We start from the raw sequence: 19,938 nt of genomic DNA on the forward strand, positions 1-19,938 counted from the left end.
CCGCCTCCCCCAGCCCCCAAAACCCCCGGGCCACCCCCCTCCAAAACCCCCACCCTCGGGGCCGCCGTCTGAGGAGGGGGGCCAAACCACCCCCAAATATTTTCTTAGAAAAAATTGACTTTCCCCCCTCTCTCCTTCCTCCCAAGAGAACAAGAAAGGGGGATTAAAAAATATATATATATAAAAGTTTTCGACTTCTCTCTACCCCCCTCTCCATTGCTTTAAATATATTTAAATTCTGAGGGGGGCGCTCAGAAATATTTCTCAGAGCTGAGGCACTAAGATGGCCGCCTTGAAATTATTTTTAAAACAACCCCCCCTCCAGCATCGCCACCCCCTCCATGAAGAAAGGGAGAGGGGGGAAAAATCCCCTTTTAAAACAAAATGGCTGGCTTAATATTTCATTTTTCACCCCCCCCATTCTCCTCCCTGTTATACCCCCATCCCAAGCCTCTACCCAGAAACCCACAAATTTTTCCTTTTTTTCATAACTGATTAGTGCACAGATTAATAGAGATATTTTCCTTGTGTACTGAGAGTGTGTGAGTGTGTGTGTGCGCGCGCGTTGGGGGGGCATGAAGGATTTCTGCATAAAACAAAAATGGCTGCTGTGACTAACTCCCCCCCTTATAAAAAATATTTGAGGGGGGGCATTAATCAGTACTCATGCTCAGTCTGACATCAGCATAAATTGTTAAAGGTTAACTAGTTAGATACTAGTCCAACTAGATTTAATTTTTTTCCTTTTCTTTACTAGTCTCTTTCTCCCCACCTCCCTTCTCTTAAAGAAAAGCTTTTTTTTTTTTTTCTGAATACTTCAGAAGGGAGTGGTTTGATGTGAAGGTTTTTTTTTCCCCTTCAGGCATTGAAAAGGAAAAAGATGAAATATATGTTTATATATAACTCTGTTTCTGCATATCTCATTGAAGTCAAACCGCATTTAATTGTGTACATATCTTTTAAGTAAAAAGCGGTACTGGATTTTTTTTCTTCTTTCTTTAAAAAAGTGATAGAAATCCTAGTGACTTTTGGGGGAGAGATATGAATAGATACGATGATTGAGTTTTTTTCAAAGGAGTCCATGTTTGATTCTCCCCTTTGCCCAGCCTTTTCAGTGATTTATAATTGTTGTAAATTTTATCTTCACTCTGCTTCTTTTCCTCACCTGCCCCTCCTCCATTTGCTTGAATATAAAACTCATCTGACTTAAGAAATTAATTTAGGGATAAATAGGGCAGATTTTTAGACGAAAGGGGGAAGAGTCAACTCTGAAGATTGTGAAATTATTTTCTCTTTCCTCTATTTCAGTATATTTCTCTTCTCCATGGTTGCCAACACTGATAAAGTGGAAGAAACTGAGGTACGGTGAAAGAGAAAAGTAACTGGACGTGAGAAAAAGAAAGAGGTAGGGGGTACACTGGCATTTTCATCTTTCTGGCCCATAATTCCTGACTGTACCCCAGCGTTAATCTTCCAAGTAGTACCAGGAATCAGATGGAAGTTTGAAAAGGAATCCAAAAGTAGCTTTCTCATCAAGATATTTGATCAGAGAAATCATAAAATAAAACTTGCTAGTGAGTGATGCTTTCAAAGAAGGAAGGTGAATAGCTTAGCTCTACTGTATCTTTTCATTCTTGCCAACCTTTTTTTCTTGTTTCCTCCAGTTCGTTTGGTGTCATTTTGCCCCTTCTCATGGTTCCCATCCTGTGCTTCTGGAAGCATTTGTCTCCTGGGTTGTTTCTCTGCCTTTTAAGTATAGCTGCCAGCCATCATCCCCCAGCCTCAGTAGTGTTCAGGAATTCTTTAAGAAGGATGTGTAGGTAGGCAGTAACCAGAAACTATTAGTGGCAGGGAATACTGTGCAATTTTTTGCTTAGGCTGAGAAAAGGTTCTTTCTTGATGTTCCAGCCCCCAGCCCCCATACACATAGACTAAATGCACTTTATTGAACATCGATTTCCATCTTTTTTCTTAACCTGGCTTTTGGAACTCCCTTGCCACTGTCTCCATGTATTTCTGTATTGAGTCTAACTCTTATCCTTTTTCTGTTCCATTATGTTCTGCCCCCTTTTGGCTCTCTCCACTAGGCTAGTTATCACCCCCTTTCTTTATATGGCCTTCTCTGTCTGCATCTTTTATTTTTCACTGAGACACTCTCCCCTTTGGTTCTCAGGCTTTATCACCTTTAAGTGACTTTCCATCTCTGTCTTCTGTTCACGTCTGTCTTCAGGCTCTAGCGGTATGTGCTGCCTCCTCTTGTGTGCCTGACTCCCGCCCCCCCCCCCTTTCTATCCCTTTGGTGTGTGTCTGGGAAGAGAGTCCCCAGGTGCGTGCAGGCAACCCTGGAGATATCATGTACTAGCAGTCTCTGCCTCTCTGTCCTTTCCCTCTGGGCTGAGTGCCTGCCTGCCTGCCTGCCTGCCACGTGTACCATGAGCTGCAGGTGTGGGTGGCTAAAGGTGACTATGCATCCCCAACAGACATTCATCACTCTCAAGAGTGCGGAGCACATGGATCTGCTAATTTACCTGACTCTCTCTTTTATCCATCGCCCCTTCTGCCTGTCTACATCTGCTGTTCTTTTTCCTCCCTACTGACCTCTTGATTTTTCTTCCTCTATCCTTGTTTCTGCTTGCCTCTCTACCTGCTTGCTCGTATTATGGTGTCTGCCTGCCTGCCTGCTCCTCTCTGACTGGCTGGCAGCCTCTCTCTCTCTCTCTGGTTGTCTGTCTGTTTCTCTGGCTGTTTGCCCACCACTCTCTCTACCATCTGTCTCCCCGCCTGCCTGTCTCTATCACTTTTTTAGCCTTCATCCTTGGGTTTGTCTCCCTTCCAGGCCCTGCCATGGTTCTCTATCTTGGTTTGCCTTTTTTCTTGCCCTCCTACTTTTCCCTCCTCTTTCTTATGCCTGTGAAGTTCATGATTTTTCCTTGCCTCCTTTTATGCCTATCTTACCTGTCTACTTGCTGCTACTTCCTCCCCTTTTTTCTTTATCTTTTTAATCTGTTACTTCCCAGACTTTTCTCTTTTGGTTTCCTTTATATTAACATCCCATCAGTGGTGGTGATCTCTAACTGAAATCTGTCAGTGGCCCCTCCAGCCCCCAAAATCTTGTCTGCTTCTTGCCATACTCCCTTCCCCTGCCATCTCTCACTGCTTTCATTTCAGTTGTCTTTTTTCTTTTTGTCTTTCTTGGTTCCTCAGTCAGTCAGCCTGCCCAGTCCTTCTGCCATTTTTACAGTCTCTTTGTTCTGACGTTTTGCTCTCTGCCTGGCTCTTGCTGTCCACATGTCTGCTTGCTTTTCTTTTTTTCAATCAACTTTAAAACAAATCGTATAAACACATGATACCAAATTTTTAGAGTACAAAAATTATCCTGTGAATGTGAGCAAGCCTCCCTCCTGTAACCTCTCTTCCAGTCCCCCAGTTCCATGCCTCAGAAGCAGCTTCTACTTTGCATTTCTTGGGTATCGTTCCAGAAAAGAGTCTACACACATATATTAGTCTACTTTTTGCTGCATTCTTTCTCTCTCTCTCCCGGTTCCGCTCAATGCTTCTCTTCCTTTGTAAATCTATCAGTTCTCCTTCCTACACCACTGGGTTTGCTATCTCTTGCCTCTTCTCTTTTTGATTCCACTTTATAGCACTTGTCTTTTCAGTTGACTGGTTACTAGCTGCATACTGTTACTACCAGTATAGGAGGAGCACTTAGGATGAGCTTATTTGTCCTAAACTCCTATTCTACTCTGTATAATAAGATGTCATGGTACACACCTTTGCTGGTATCCTCATCACTGAACTCTGTATTAATTGAGAAAAGATGAATGCCCTGGGTAGTACAGAAAAATACCACGTAAATTAATAAGAGCAGATAACATTTACATGCACATAGCACAGAGGCTTGCTCTGTTTTCCTAGAGTCTATGTGAAGTCTTACATATGAATCTAGATTTAAGTTCAGTGGTACCCAAGAATTTGTCTTCTTCTTAATCTAAAAAACTTTGCTACTTACTAAAAATTTTCTCCCTTTCCATTCTTCCTTCTGGCTCTTTTTCACATGCCACCTTAGAGATATTATAACATCTTGGAGGAAACAAAGACACAGCTGCTATCCAGGTCTGTTCAGAAGTACAAAACTTTGATACACAATACACTGTTCTTTCATTTCTGCTTTTTTTTTTATTGCCTTTATTCCTAAATATAACCTCTATCCTGTGTCTCCATCCCCTCCCCCCCTCACTTTTCTTGGTTCTGTCTTTCCTCCTTACTGTCTGTCTTGGGCTCCATTCTAGCTCTCTTTCTGATTGGCCATCTTCCCTCTCTTCTGTCTGATTGGCCTGTATCCTTCCATCACCCCATCTGTCTGCTGGATTCTCCCTGTCTGCCTGCTATAATGTATTTGATACCACTTTATAAATTATAAAGCACTGTATGGTATAAAACACTACTATCACTTTGTCTCCTATCTTTCCTTACTGTTTTCTTGCTTCTTTTTTCACTCTCTACCCCCTTCTGTATGTCTGTCTGCTTGCCTCTCTCATTCTTTCTCTCCTTGCCAGCCTGTTTTTCTGCCTTCCTTCTCTGTCTGCTCTGTTCTGGTCTCTCCTGTGCTCCTAGGTTCCTCTACATTTCTTTACTTGTCTGTTCTCTTTTCTTAGGCATTTTATCTGTGTATGTATGTCTCACTGTTTCTAGCTGCTTGTCTCTCTACCAGTCAGTTTTAATGTGGGTAGCACTCCCTACCTTTCTCTATCTTTCCATACTTCAAAAAATGAAAATAAAATAGTAAAGTACCATTTGACTAATTGGCTAAGAGGAATGTTTTTCATTTTTTGGTGATATCATTAGCAGACAGGGGACTCAGGCATGTAACTGTAAAATTCCAAATCAGAAATTAGATGCTTTCCCCCAGCCAAAAAAGAAAAACACTGTAAGGGAGTCCCAAGTCAGTACTAAGATTATTTATTTGAAGTAAAAGCAAGAAATTTACCCAAAACAGTACTTTCTAACCCATTTTTAGATAATAGAAAGTTATAAACTTCCCCCAGGAAAAAAAGCATATACACATATGTTTTCATGATGTTATGAATACCCTAAAGTCTACAGACCCCAGAGTAAAATGCTGACATAGAGAACCAATGAGAATGATTGATAGTGTGCAGATACATACTCATGCAGCGGACAGCTGAAAGGACTGGAAAAGCATTTTGCAATCCCTGGTTCTACCCAAGAAGATGTTACTAGTTGTCTTTTGAAATAGACAGGTTAGTAAACATACAGGCATGTACATGCTGAAGATATTCTAGACTAATCATGAAATTTTATAGCTGAAAGTCAACTAAACTAGTAGTTCCCAAATGACTAATTATGACTGCCCCCTATCTTTTCCTGGGAGTCTGTTTTTTATTCTGATTGTACATTTCTTATTTTTTTGATATAGAATTAATGTGACATACTACATATAATAATAATAATAATAAAATATAATATGTACATGTTAATATATTTAGTAATATATTTGTTGAAAGTGTCTTTCTAAAAATGAGGTAGAGCTGTATGAAAGAATGTCCATGATGGATTTATAGAGAGGGAGAAAATAAAGAAAAAGATGTTTTATACCCTGTGCAATATGAAATTTTTTCATTGTCCATGTACTTTTTTTTTTTTTTTAAGATTTATTTATTTATTCATTCGTACAGAACTGGGGTACAGGCCAGGGAGGGTGAGAGGATTCACCAGAGACATAGTGGGGAGCAGAACAGGCAGATTGACGAAGTACACTGCTGAGGGGAGCAGCGAGAGGTCTGCCATGCCATGTGGATCTCCTCTGGGGCAGGCGGGGATCGAACTCATGCGGAAGTGGCTTCTCTGTGCTGTGCTTTAACCCGCTGCACCACAAGGGAGGGCCCTGTCCATGTACTTTTATACTTACAAAACACTTTTTATTAAGTGATGGTGATGGGTACATGGGTTTCGATTTTATGTTCTTAATGTCCTTAGCACAATAAAAAGTCAGCAACTCTGTGTTAATCAATAGCAAATTTGTTCACGTTTTACAGATCTTTGAAATTTAAGTGTCTGGTCTGCTGCTCTAATCTTACCTCTTCTTGATTTTATGAAGATGCCAGTCCTTCATAAATCATATTCATAATTTGCCATATCTGCATACCATATATATAATCATGTGCATACTACTTTTTTAAATTCAGTTTACTTTTTTAAAATCTCACTTAAAAAGTAAAGTCTTTCTTACTAAGAAAAAAAGATCCATAAATCATTAATTTCTGAGGATAATTATATTGTTCCTAATTTATTTTAAAATAGTAATTTTTTTTTTTTTTAATTTGAGATGCTTGCATAGACACAGGTGGGCAGTCTTTAAGGACAAGAATGGCCTAAAACAATAATTATTTTTTTAAAAAGTGTCTTGCATGCTACCAGATTTTAGGAAATATCACTTTAATTTTGTAGGTATAGAAATAGGCTGAAGAATTGCCTATTATCAAATTAATTGTTAGGGACAAAACCAGGACTTGAACCTATATCTTCATTTTCTAGTCTGATATTCTTTTTGTTGTACACTAAGTGACATTTAAGTGAATAGAGTGTACTAAGGTTTTAAAGAACTAATTAGTGTGTGTAATTGATGGTCTTATATATAATTTACTACTTAAAACAACTATATTACAGAACTGACAGTGGTCACTTTAATTGTATCTAGTACACTTTAAACTTAGGTATTTCCTGATACGTTCCACTTCTGATATCTAGAGACAGTTATCCCACTTGTGCAAAAGGTGACAGTACACACATATTTTTAATGCTGAAAACATTGGAAATACTCTAAATCTCCATGAGTAAGGCATAGCTAAAAAACTACATACAGAATTAAGAAAAATTAGCTACATCCACATAGTAAGATTCTTTAATGTTGAATGGAGAAAAGCAGGTAACAAGACAGTTCTCATGCTTATGATATCATTTAGTTTATTTAAAGGGACAAAAAAATACTGTATGTTTCTACAGATACATTTATATGTATATAAATGCATTTTAAAAATCTATATATACCAATGTGTTATATGGTCATTACTTTTGAGAAATAACATTTAGTTTTAATGATAATTTGAGCTTTTACAATAAGAAAGCATTATTTGTGTAAGTCATTTTTTTTTTAAAGATTTATTTATTTATTCATACAGAACTGGGGTACAGGCCAGAGGTGCGGAGGGTGAGAGGATTCACCAGGGACAGAGTGGGGAGCAGAACAGGCAGAATGAGGAAGTACACTGCTGAGGGGAGCAGCGGGCGGGTCAGGAGAGATCTGCCTCGCCATGTGGATCTCCTCCAGGGCAGGCGGGGATCGAACTCATGCGGAGTTGGCTTAAGCTTCTTATTCTTAGTGCAGTGCTTTGACCCGCTGGGCCACCGGGGAGGGCCCTGTTTGTGTAAGTCATTTTATTGATCACATTAGTACATGAAGTCAAATGGGAAGTCACTCCTCACAAATCCTTTTTTCTTTGAAATGTAAAAACATGTAAGTTGAGTATAATAAATGGAGGTCATTAGTGAGATTCTAGTTTTAAAAGTAATTAAAGTGAGATCCTCCCTGGTGGCACAGCGGGTTAAAGTACTAAAGCACAGCACTGTGAAATTATCCACACCTGCAGCCACTACAACACAAGTTCGATCCCCAGCCAGGGAGGTGACCCATATGGTGTGGCAGATCTTTGATGACCCGCCTGCTGCTCCCCTCAGCAGTATATTTCAGTAGGTCTGACTATTTTGCACCCCACTTCTGTTTGTGAATCCTCTCACCCTCCCCACCCCTGCACCTCTGGCCTACACCCCAGCTCTTGCATGCATAAATACATAAAATAAAACTTTAAAAAACTATTAAAATGGTAGGGCGGAAAAGGGAAGTCAGAACAGCATACATAATATGGTAACAAAGGAAAAAAAAGTGAATATCCATAGACTATTTTAGGAAGAATACACAGGAAACTGTAGTGGTTACCACTGGGAAAGGAAACAGTTTTCATTTTGTGCCTCTTTTAAAGCAACTTGTACATTTTCTAGTGACCAAGAGATTAACTGGATAGCAGTAGAAAGAGACATTTTTTGAGATCTGACATAAACACACACACAAAAGTTAGTTAACAATGTGTGGTAGTGATGATTGCTATGTATCATAAAATTTGAGAATTCAGAGAAGAGAGATCTTGCAGCAGGAGGGGGAAGCTGTGAAGAATTTTCATATATAATTGTATTTGAAGTAGACTCCCAAAGGTCTACTTTATATGGCAGAGAGGAGGAAGAACAGCAGCCTAGGTGAATGAAAAAGTATTTACTAAATAGTATGAGGACCTTATCTGACTAGAATGGCAAAGAGGCTAGAGGTGCAGGGTGGGGGTGGAGGTGAGTGGTGAGAGGATTCACCAGAGACAGAGTGGGGAGCAGAACAGGCTGATGGACTGAAACACACTGCTGAGGGGAGCAGCAGGTGGGACAGGAGAGGTCTGCTGTCCTTTGTGGGTCACCTCCCTGGCCAGGGATCGAACTTGGCTTGGGGATAGCTTCATAGTGCTGTGCTTTAACCCCTTAAGCTGCCAGAAAGGGCCCTCATCATCTTTTTAAAATGCAAATTTGATCATACTATTCTCCTTATAAAATTCTTAACCCTGAATTATATACTTTAAACTGGTGGATTTTAGTTTGTGGATTATAGTTCAATGAAAAAGAGTTTAACCTGCTTTGCAAAGTCTCACATAACCTGGTCTGACCTCCCCTTCTCATTGCCTGTTCTCCCTTTGCCTCCCATCTCCGCTTGGCTTTTTGTATCACAATTCCTCCTGCACCTGAGCCCTCCACATCTTCCGACTGTACTATTATGCTGTTTATTCTTCATGGGAAGCATTCCTCTGATCCCTCACCCTCTCCCTCCTTTTCATTTAGCTAAGTCCTCCTTGTCCTTTAGGTCTCAGCCTGACTTGACACTCTTCCAGAGAGCCCTCCCTGATCTCCTCAGACTGGATTTTTGTGTTTCTGAGGCTTTTCGTATTTAGCTCTTTTATAACGTTTGTCATATTCTATTAGTTCATTTAATGAATATTGATTGTCTGCTCTGGGTTAACTGGGCTAATTGCTGGGTGTTCAGTGATAAATACGAAATGTGCTCCCTGCCCTTCTGGAGCTTATAGTCTAATGAGGGAAGGAAGATGGACCTTTTTAAAGAGTGAATTATATTAAACATTTTAGTTGTATTAATAATGTTCAGGATACCCTGAGGAGTGATAAAAGATTTGACATAATTGAATGGATCAGGGAAGACATCTGTGAGAAAGTAAAAATTAAACAGATACTTAAAAGTAGGAGTTGCCCAAATAATGATCAGTGGGTAGAATGTTGCTTGGAGAGGAACAGCCTGTGAGAAGTCCCTGACAGTACGGAACTTGGGGGAATTCAGAAACTGAAAGGTTACCATGGAAGACAAGAACCTAGAAGAGCCAAATTATGTAGGACCTTGTGGGTGAGGTATCCTACTTCCTCTTGAGAGAAAAAACCAGATTTTGAAGACTTTAAAAGCTTCCCTTGGCTTCTGTGTACAAGTAGAAGCAAGATGACAAGATGCTCACAAACTTCTCTGAAACTCTCACAAAACATTAAGTTCATAGGAGCAATATTCGTGTCTTGGTGGCGGAGGGTTTAAGTCTCAGCATTATCAGGCTATCACCAGCCACTGTGGCATGAGTGTGATCCCTGGCCAGTGAGCTGACTCAGATGGCACAGCAGACCTCTCCTGTCTTACCCACTGCTCCTCTTAGCAGTGTATTTCAGTGGATCTTCCTGTTCTGCTCCCCACTCTCTGGTGAACCTTCTCACCCCCATACCTCTGGCCTACATCCCAATTCTTGTATGCATAAATAAATAAAAGTAAGTCTTAAAAAAAAGCAGCACTAGGCCTGATGCATTGCAGAGACACAATACTGTCAATTTACTGAATAAATGCATAGTGAGGCCGTGATTTCTACTTAGGTATCAATACACACTCCTACCCTGTCCTCCCAAACAACCCTTCAAAGATCACCTTCATACTTCCACTCAAGACTGGGTCAGATACCCTTTCTTTTGCCTACAGGACATCTGAGGTAGATTGTATTTTCCATAATAATAGCTCATATCCAATATGCTGTTACTACAGTATGATTTTGACACTTCACACTGAGAAGTGCAGTCCAGTTTCCCTATCCTTGGATTAAGGCTAGTTCACAAAAGGTTTCCTTCTGGGTCTCTTAAGTATACTTGCTTCTGGGATCTGACCACCATGCTAAGACCACCTGCCCATGCTATGAGGAAACAAGCTTCTTGTGCAGAGGCCCATATGGAGAATTTACAGCTGCTATCAACTTGCCAGACATGTTAAGTGAGACATTTGGAAATGAATCCTCCAGCTCCAACAGTCCAGCCACTTGATACTTTTTGGAGTGGAAATGAGTTGTCCCATCCTAAACCCGGGCCAAATTATAGATTCATTAGCAAAATAATGTTTTTTTTTTTTAAACAAACTGAAGTCTTGGAATGTTTTATTAAGCAATGATAGGTAACTGAAACAACATCCTATGTCTGTCGTGCATGGAGGTGGTACAAGTCAGTGGGTAAGTAGGTAAGCCACCGCTACTACTTACTACTGTGTGACCTTTAACTGCTACTTAACTAATTATATGACTTTTAGCAAAGTACTTCTCTGTTTTTCAGTTTCCATTTTTCAGTGTAAATAAAAACAGTATTTAAGTTCATTGTGAGAATTAAGTGATGAATGCAAGTAAATGCAGACCTGCAGGTAATACATAGCAGTTTTTTTGATCATCTCTGGTGGGCCTCTGATCCATGGAGTGTTACTCTAGTGACTGGCTCTCTATTGTACTTTTTTTTAAAGATTTATTTGTGCATACAGAACTGGGGTACAGGCCAGAGGCTCAGGGGCGATGAGAGGCTTCACCAGAGACAGAGTGGGGAACAGAACAGGCAGATCGACGAAGTACACTGCTGAGGGGAGCAGCGGGCGGGTCAGGAGAGGTCTGCCACGCCATGTGGTCACCTCTGGGGCAGGCGGGAATTAAACTCATGCAGAAGCGGCTTTAGATTCTCAGTGCTGTGCTTTAACCCGCTGCACCACCAGGGAGGGCCTCTCTATTGTACTTTTAATGTATGTATATGTATTTATGAAGGTGTGCATATTTACATATATAGTACAAAATTTATTACACCAAATATGAGTCCCACGCAGAAACCTTGCCTGTGTCAATCACTGCTCTGCCCCCAATATCTGAAACAGTGCCTGGCACAAAGAGTTTGATAACTTTTGTTAATGAATGGATGAACAGCACTTTCACAGGATTCTCTTTCCATAGTAGTCTTGCACCCAGGCAGGACATCAAGAAAAGGTAATACACTGAGCCCCACCGCTGAGTTTTGGTAAAGCACTAGAGCAAGCGAGCAGTAAGAGGCACATGAACATCTGAACCTATTTAGTTCCTGAGTCCAGACATTTCAAATAGTGGGGGTTACATGTGCAATGCTTTCCTGAAACAAACCTGTATTTATTGCCACTCTATGCCAGGCATATGCTGCTGTTGGGGGATGCAAAGGTGATTGAATCAGATGATTGAAGCTGGATGCCTACCTTCCCACTAACAAGCTCTAAAGTGCAGGTGCTGCGCTGCTCCCAAGGGAGACTAAGACTCACTTCCATCTTGTTCCTTACCTCACCTGCTTTACTCCTGACCCCATTTAATTGTTCACTTTCTCATTCACTGTGTGCCTTGTATACCTAGTACTTGGGCTGCGTGTGTATTTGTATTTTGAATTCCGAATCTCTGACTTCCAAGATCATTCCAGTTTCCAATTTTCTCTGCTACTACTTTCTCTATTACTATGTCCCATGTGCCTTTCCTGATCCAGCATAAAGTGCTGTTCTAATATTAAGCTATCTTTGTGGTTTACCAAAACTCAGCTATGGGGCTCAGTGTATTACCTTTTCTTGATGTCCTGACTGAGTGCTACAGTGCGAACTGCACACAATCGATCCTCTGACTCATCTCCAAGGGGCATCCTGATCAGAATTTAGGACAGTAGTAAAATGTTGCCATTAAACTTAACCCCAAAGGATAAAGCCTTTGGGGGAGTGCCAGGAATCTTGGTATTACATTGGACTGTATGCTTTTAACCATTCAGCAGATAAGCTTCCTACAAGGAATTCTAATAGTATCCCCAATGATATGTGCATACAGGACTCAGCTTTGTGGGAATTATTTGCCAGCTGAATCCTTTGAAACTGCTGATTTACTGAGCACACACGCAGCTTTCCTTTCATTACCCCAGCCTTCACTCCACCTCCCTCCAAAACAAAAGAGATCATTGCAAGAGGACTTGGGCCATACACTTCACTTAAGTACTATTTGCCTCCTAGGTTTTAGGCCTCAGTGTTTTTGATTGTTTGTTTGTTTGTTTTAAGATTTATATATTCATACAGAACTGGGGTATAAGCCAGAGGTGCAGGGGTGTGAGAGGCTTCACCAGAGACAGAGTGGGGAGCAGAACAGGCAGACTGACGAAGTACACTGCAGAGGGGAACAGCAGGCAGGTCAGGAGGGGTCTGCTGTGCCATGTGGGTCACCTCCAGGGTGGGGATCAAACTTGCTGAAGCGGCTGTGGCTTGCTTGCAGTGCTGCGTCCTAACCCATTGCGCCACCAGGGAGGGCCCTCAGCATTATTTCTGTACTCCTCATGCAAATATCTAGTCTTAATTAGTTAAAGAACAAGGTAGCACATAATAAAAAGCTTTATACCAAAAAAGAAAAAACATTAATAATAAATTTATTTTTAAATAAATTAATATACAGTTGATCTTTGAACAACATAGGGATTAGGGGGAACCAAACCCCCACACAGTAACCCCTGGTGGCACATGGGGTTAAAGCACAGCACTATGAAGCTATCACAGCCACTGCAGCATGAGTTTGACCCCCGGCCAGAAAGGTGACCCACCTGCTGCTCCCCTTAGCAGTGTACTTCAGTCAATCTGCCTTTTCTATTCCCTACTCTGTCTCTGGTGAATCCACTCACCCCCCACCCCCGGCACCTCTGGCCTGTACCCCAGTTCTTGTATGCATAAATAAATCTTTTTAAAAAAAATCCTTGTATTGACTGTCCCAAAATTACAGTTGACCCTTGAACAGTTAAGTTTGAACTGTACATACCCGCTTATACACAATTTTTTTCAATAAATATAACTGACTCTTTACACTTATGGGTTCCACATGTACATCTTCAACCAACTAGAAATCAACCTGCATATGAAAGACTGATTACAAGGGTCCTGAGAATCTGTGGATCTTGATAACTGGTTCCCTAAGCAATCCCCAAGAAATCCAGGGACCACTGTAGTTAAGTTTCTGAGGAGTCGAATGACACTCAGATTTTTGACAGTGCAAGGGGGTTGGTTCCCCAACTCCTGCTTTGTTCAAAGGTCAAGTACAGCCTGCTATTGACTGGATGCCTTACCAATAACGTAAACAATTGATTTCACAAAATTTGTGTATGTATCCTTATAAGAAAGTAAGCTAGAGAAAGGCAAATGTTAAGAAAATAACAAAACATTTACAATACTGTATTGTTACTGTAGGTTTACATTCCCTGTTTATAAAAAAAAATCCACATAAGTGGACCTATACAATTCAAACCCGTGTTCAAGGGCCAATCTTTCTCTTATTATCTTCAAAATGTATGATAATTGCTCCTTCCACAGCATTGTGCCTTGCCCCATACACACACATACAGGTCATCAGACCTACTCAAATTTGTCCTAGCCCATGCTTCAACTTCTCAAATTACCCTCCTTTTCTGGCATGTGCTCCAGAAGGAAGAAAAAACAAACTGAAATAGACCTAAATGCTAATAGAATAGTAGTCATGTGTTTTTTTCTTATCCTTCCTCCCACCTGTAATTTTCAGAGGCTCATCTTTAATTCTAACCTCTTTAGAACTTGTTTTCCCTTTTCCAGACCTGACTCTGTAGGCGATTACAGCCCTCTGGTGGCCATAAGAGGAAACGACTGGGAGTTTAACCCCAAAACCTCTATTTAGAGGAAGTTTTTGAACTGGGATCTCTGGAGAGCAAATAAAGAGAAATGTATGGGTAGAGATTGCAGCACGGGATTCAGGTGTCTTATTTATTGGTCCCACTTTGCCTCCCAGGACACAACACCCCATCTACTAGCTTTTATTGATAGATGAATTCACTTAATATTGACCTCATTCAATGAAAATTTATTGAGCAGCAACTGTGTGCCTGCCCCCCAAACTGGGAATACAGCAATGAGCAAATTGGATACCATCTGCCCTCAGGAGCTTACAATCTAGAAGCCAACCAACTATGTACATCCATCATTTAAAAATTATAACTACTCTGAAATATTTACAGTGTTGACATAAAAGTTTGTAAATGATGATATAAAACTCAAAGTTCTGGCCACTAATAAGCCAGAAAAGATCTCCCAGAGGAAGATGAGCTAGGTGGAAAATGGATGGAACAGTGTTGCAAGAGAGAATAGTCTTTGTCACTCTGGGGCAAGACGACATTTAACAAACTGAAAACCAGTTTAGGGGGCTGGAACACAGGTAACAGGAGTGAAGCAAGATGAGATATGCAAGGTAGTCAGAGGCTGATGTATGAAGGGACTGAATTTAGCACTGGAAACCACTGAAGAATCTGAAGGAGGAAAGTCAGTAAGATTTGTTTTTTTCAGAACTCACTCTGCTGTGTTAGGACAGAAGAGGAAATGGTTAGGAAGTTTCCATAGCAGTAGAGGAAAGAAGACAGACTCCAAAGATATTTATAAGAAAGAAGCTACTTAGAGAGTGGCTGGTTGAGTAAGGAGATGAGTGTGTTTCTGGCAAGAGGTGCTGATGTGGGAGATTCTGGAAAAGGGGTAGGTTTGAGCAGATCCCACAGGCACAGGCTATGAGGCTGGTACTATGGTAAAAGCATAGCTATGGTTTTCAAATCATTAAGGGCTCAACTGAACAAACGAGGCATATGAAACAACTTCAGAGTTGAGTTGATTAAACATCAAAATGATGCAGGTAATTCATGGACTTTTGCATTACATGAAACTGGAAACTCAGATGAGATATTGCTAAAGCCAATATATCTCCATTTTTGTCCATGTGTTTCACAGTCAACTCCTCAGAAAACTTCTATGTAGACCACCCAGTGCACCTAGGGACCACCTTTCAGGACGATACCCTAACCTCTGCCTGATGAGTTTTTACCTGCTACTATCAGGAAATTTATCTGTCAGTTTTCATTACCTCCCCATGTTTAAGTTAAAGGGAATCACCTAGCCACTACTCCTCCCCCTAAATTTGTTGTTCTATAATCATCAGTTTTCTGACACTTGGCACATTTCATTACCCCTGTCAAGCCCCCTCTTACAAAGTCACCGTCTGTGAAGTCTACCCTGTTAGCCTCACCTTCCCTAAGAGACATGGCCCATCCTGAATATACTGTGCAGTTTGCTTTCTTTTTGCCCTCTCACCCAAGTGTCCCAGTCCTAAGGCCCTGTTCTCATCCTAGTTTTTCCTGGAGTCAGTAAATACTCACCCATTTCTTTGTCTCAAAAGTCAGAGGAAAAATTTTGTTATGAGATCAGTCAGAAAGTAGAGTTCAACAGTTATCTATAGCTCAGCTAACACTTAGCCTTCCTTGCCGCCTCTCTGCCACTGCAGAGCTCTGCTAACTCCCTTCCAAAGATAATAACTGCAGAAAGAATTTGACTACACAAAAGGCCTATAGTTCCCACTGTGCAGCAAGGCCAGGGCAAACCCACATCCCAAACATTTGTTCTGAGAAGCAATGGTTACAAATACTAGCATGAAATCAGACACTGAGATAGTCTCTCTACATTGAAAAGAACATGGACTTTAGAACTGAGTAGACTTGGGTTTTTATCTTAATTACTAGCTAGTATGCCTTTATGCTATTAAATCGTGCTAAATTTCAAAAGACTTATCTGTAAAATAGTGGTGATGGTATCCATCTTATAGGGCAGTTACAGTAAACAGGGTGTAAAAAGTATATAGCATAATATCTAGTCTGAATTCCCTGGTAACCACCCACTTCTTTTATTCCCCTTGAATTTTAGTTGCCAGATATTATTCAAAGGCAATTAAGACAATTTTATATGGTCTGTGAGACATTTCCTATTCCTGTCTTTGCAAATCCCATCTTCCTGCAGCAATTCCATTTCCCTCTTTACTAAAAAGGTTCTTCCATCTCTCATCACTGTATTGTATTTCTTTCTCTCACTATCAAAAAGTTCTCCATGAGCAGTATTTCTATATCTCCCTAATCTAAGACACTTCATCTTTTTGTACCATTCCTAAACATTCATTCATTCACTTCTAGCATTCTCCCTAAATTTCTCAGAGCAATTAAAATGGACCTGGGGGATAGGGACTTAAATTTCAGCAAAGCATGGGAACCATAAGCCAGTTCCCAGTGGAATGAAGGTCTAGGTGTAAGCACCCCTCACCCATTCCCATCTTTTTCCTACAGGGTACAGAAACAGCCAAACTCAAAATAGGTCTTGAATCTACATGAGCATACATCTCCTTCCCTATAGCTCTGTAAGGTCATCATTGAAGTAAAGCAGTATTGCAGGTGTGTAGAGTGTACCGTCCATAGTGAGGTAGTCAAAGTCTTCCTCCTCATCCCGAATCCCATTCTCTTCCAGGGTATAATCCATGTTCAGGTTCTTCCCTTCATATTTCCATGTGTAGCTGGCAGCATGTGCATTACAGGGGAGATAGCGGTGTAGGATTTCCCACATTGATTCCAGTGCCCCCACCTGGAGAACATGGAAGCATCCCACCCCCAGAATTCTAGATGGAACACACACACACACCCCAAGCAAAAGCCAGGAACCCCAAAGATAGAGCTGAGATCAGAGTGCCTCCTTTGGCAGATAGCAACTTCAGACTCTCATGGTCCTAGAAATGAAGTAGGACCTCAAGCATACAATGAATGTCTCCAAAGTCCTACCTGTCTTTGTGGCAGCCACTTCTAACAGAAGGACCTAAAGGGTTAAAGCCACTGCCCACTCACTTCATCCCCACAATAGAGCAGATTTAGTGAGAGAATCCAAATGCAACTTCTGGCCAAAACAGCTTGCGAGAGCTTCTAAGCACCACCATCACTAAGATGCCCAAGGCTCATGAACACTTAAGTATCTTGTATTCTGTGACTCAGCCACTCCTGGAATTTCCAACCCTAAGGACCTAGGTGATCTGCTTTCCTCCATTGCCTCTAGATAAGGAGAAATAGTGGCCCGAACATCTATTTGGGATTCGCTGGGATTCCGAATCTCACTGTTCTGGCTCCCCCTCCCCCACCCCGCCCCGCCCCTGTTCTCACCTCTAGTGTGTGCTCCTGCGATGTGAGTGTGTTAATGATGCGTATGTTCCGGGTCTTTGCAGAGAGCTGTCCCACTTCGTAGTCCGATCCCTGCCACCAGGGTTTCCCGAAATCATTGGCCCAGTCTGAACGCGGCAGCTCAGGCGGGATGTGCAGAAAACGGCCCCGCGGAGTGCGGTATCTCAGCGAACCAGTCAGCGGATCTATGTACTTACGGATCTTTAAAGCGGGGTTTAGAAGAGGGAAGTGGGAGCATCAGGATCTCGGTCCCTCCCTAGCCCCTGCTTTTCCTCCCCAGCCCAGCACCCCAGTACCCACCCCAACCTCAGGTCTAGCAGAACTCACGTCCCTGGTCTTTGGATCAAACCAGTGGCTGATGTCCTGTCCAGCAACTTCCACGATGGGTTTCAGCAGTAGGTCTCCTGGGAAGGAGGAGTCGCTGTCAGTGCTAGCTACCCAAGAACTAGATTCCCCCTAAACACACACCCCAACACTGGCGCAACGTGTGTCCCTTACCCTTGTACTTCTCTGCCAAAGGCGTTAAGTTATACACGTATCCCAGGTAAGACACCCAGAGGTCCTCTGGCTGGTTGTGTTGGGCGACCTCGGCAGGCGTGAAAAAGCGACGCCTGAAATGTTCAAAGTTTGGCCCCTCCACTAGGCCCCGGACAGGCATGGCTCTTACTCTATCGGCCATCAGCTCTTGGTTGCTTCCTCGCTCCTCAGCAGGTACTCTGTACTACATCCTCCCTCACCTCCAGGAGCGGAGGCAAGCGCGTTTATTTGCTGACATGGAAACCATTGTCCTTTCCCGGCCACCGTCCACTGATAGCAAACTGTGGGACTTTTGCGGTTGCAAGTGCTTACGGGAAATGTAGTCGGCTTCCTCCATTCACGAAATAGTTCCTCCGAAGTTCCAGAAATAAGCTTGCAGTTTTAATTAAGGGCCACAGAAGATAGTTAGGATAGAGCATCTCGGGAGGCAGAAAAGGGAGCGGCGCGACTATGAAAAAGGTAGCCTCGCTACATTCAGAGTTCTTAGAGAATAAACCAGAGTAAGATTTCTCGCGATATCTTAAGAATCCTGCGTAATAGGTCTCAGTGAACCGAACTCTGGGAAAGAAGTTCGCGAGATCTCTGCAGTTGCCGAGGAGACTAGAAGAAGGAGGAAGAGGAAAGGTGATCTCGCAAAAAGAAAAGAGGTCGGCAGCGCTCGCGAGATCTCATAGCACCGTGGCCGAAAGGTTCTTAAGAAGTTGAAGGGCCTGGGAGAGTCCCCGAAGCAAATGGCCGGAGCTGGACCAACCGTGCTGCTACGAGAGGAGAATGGCTGTTGCAGCCGGCGTCAAAGCAGCTCCAGCGCTGGGGTTAGCGCGGGCTTGGGTTTTGGGATTGAAGGGCAGTCAGGGAGCAAAATGGGTGGGGGCAGGGCGCGGAGGGGGAACTGCAGCTCCCGGCAGCCTTTGGGCGCGTGTGTGCGCCGCGTGGGCTGCCGGGAGCGGTGGTTCAGCAGGCGAGCGGCTGTGTGGGTGGTGCGATCTGAGCGCGCGTACCGCCCGGCGCAGGAATCAGATGGGGAGCACGAGGATTCGCCTGCCGCGCGCGCCCGGCAGCAGCTGGAGGCGCTGCTCAACAAGACTATGCGCATTCGCATGACTGATGGACGGACACTGGTGGGCTGCTTCCTCTGCACCGACCGCGACTGCAATGTCATCCTGGGCTCAGCGCAGGAGTTCCTTAAACCATCGGGTCAGTGCCCAGTGAATGCACACCCGTGTGGGTCAAGCGTCTCCCGCAAGGCATTTCCCCTACAGTGCCTTCCTACCCCCTTTCCCCCCTTATTTTCTGGGACTAGAAGTGGCTCAAAAGGGGCGGGACCGACATTGACCAACTTCCCTGATGCTCTGACCCCTCTTTCCAGATTCCTTCTCTGCGGGAGAGCCCCGCGTGCTGGGCTTGGCTATGGTACCCGGACATCACATCGTTTCTATTGAAGTGCAAAAAGAGAGCCTGGCGGGGCCTCCCTATCTCTGACCAAGATCGCACATGCCTTCATACTTCATTAAACCTATAATTGAAGTTGCCAGTGTCTGCGTCTACCTAGCTGGGATGCTGGGGAGGGACTGCACAGCCTTCTAGAGAAGATTTTATTTGAGGTCGTGAGCATTCCCAGCCCACCTCCCCCAATCTGGACGTCCAGGGGTGCCAGAGGTATCTTCAGGTTCGAGGGTGGGGATAGTTCGAGGGTAGGGATGGAGCCAAGCTGAGCTTCAACCGGGTGGGACCCTCTACCTTCCCTCCTACGCTGCTGCTCCAGAATTGTGGCGGGAGGGGGTGTCATCCTGCTCCGGAAGACCCATTGTTTCCCTCCCCGGCCTGGCAACACTGAGTTCCTCTAAGCTGGGGTCAGAGAACGGGCTCGGGTCCCCAAGGGGAGCTGGGCAGGCAGCAGAGGCCGGCTCC

The 19,938-nt window shown here is 43.0% G+C and overlaps 2 protein-coding genes across 3 annotated transcripts; one reads left to right on the forward strand and one right to left on the reverse strand.

Moving 5' to 3' along the window:
* Positions 1–1,308: 1,308 nt before the first annotated feature.
* On the forward strand, positions 1,309–19,558 carry NAA38 (N(alpha)-acetyltransferase 38, NatC auxiliary subunit). The gene is made up of 4 exons (XM_004684635.2): positions 1,309–1,405; positions 18,571–18,842; positions 19,041–19,224; positions 19,397–19,558. The coding sequence occupies exons 2-4, from the start codon at positions 18,762–18,764 to the stop codon at positions 19,507–19,509; spliced, it is 378 nt and encodes a 125-aa protein (XP_004684692.1). The 5' UTR covers positions 1,309–1,405; positions 18,571–18,761; the 3' UTR covers positions 19,510–19,558.
* On the reverse strand, positions 14,070–18,573 carry LOC101631359 (cytochrome b5 domain-containing protein 1). 2 transcript variants are annotated; one of them, XM_004684634.2, is made up of 4 exons: positions 17,992–18,573; positions 17,821–17,897; positions 17,476–17,694; positions 14,070–16,909 (listed from the first exon to the last, which is right to left on the reverse strand). In XM_004684634.2, exons 1-4 carry the CDS (start codon positions 18,170–18,172, stop codon positions 16,679–16,681), a joined length of 708 nt encoding a protein of 235 aa, XP_004684691.2. In that variant the 5' UTR covers positions 18,173–18,573; the 3' UTR covers positions 14,070–16,678. The 2 variants fall into 2 exon arrangements, with proteins under 2 accessions (XP_004684691.2, XP_012581996.1); XM_012726542.1 differs by having other exon boundaries at positions 16,746–16,841.
* Positions 19,559–19,938: the final 380 nt, after the last annotated feature.

Source organism: Condylura cristata, unplaced genomic scaffold, assembly GCF_000260355.1.
Source record: "Condylura cristata isolate star-nosed mole 26May11 unplaced genomic scaffold, ConCri1.0 scaffold00017, whole genome shotgun sequence".
NCBI lineage: Eukaryota > Metazoa > Chordata > Mammalia > Eulipotyphla > Talpidae > Condylura > Condylura cristata.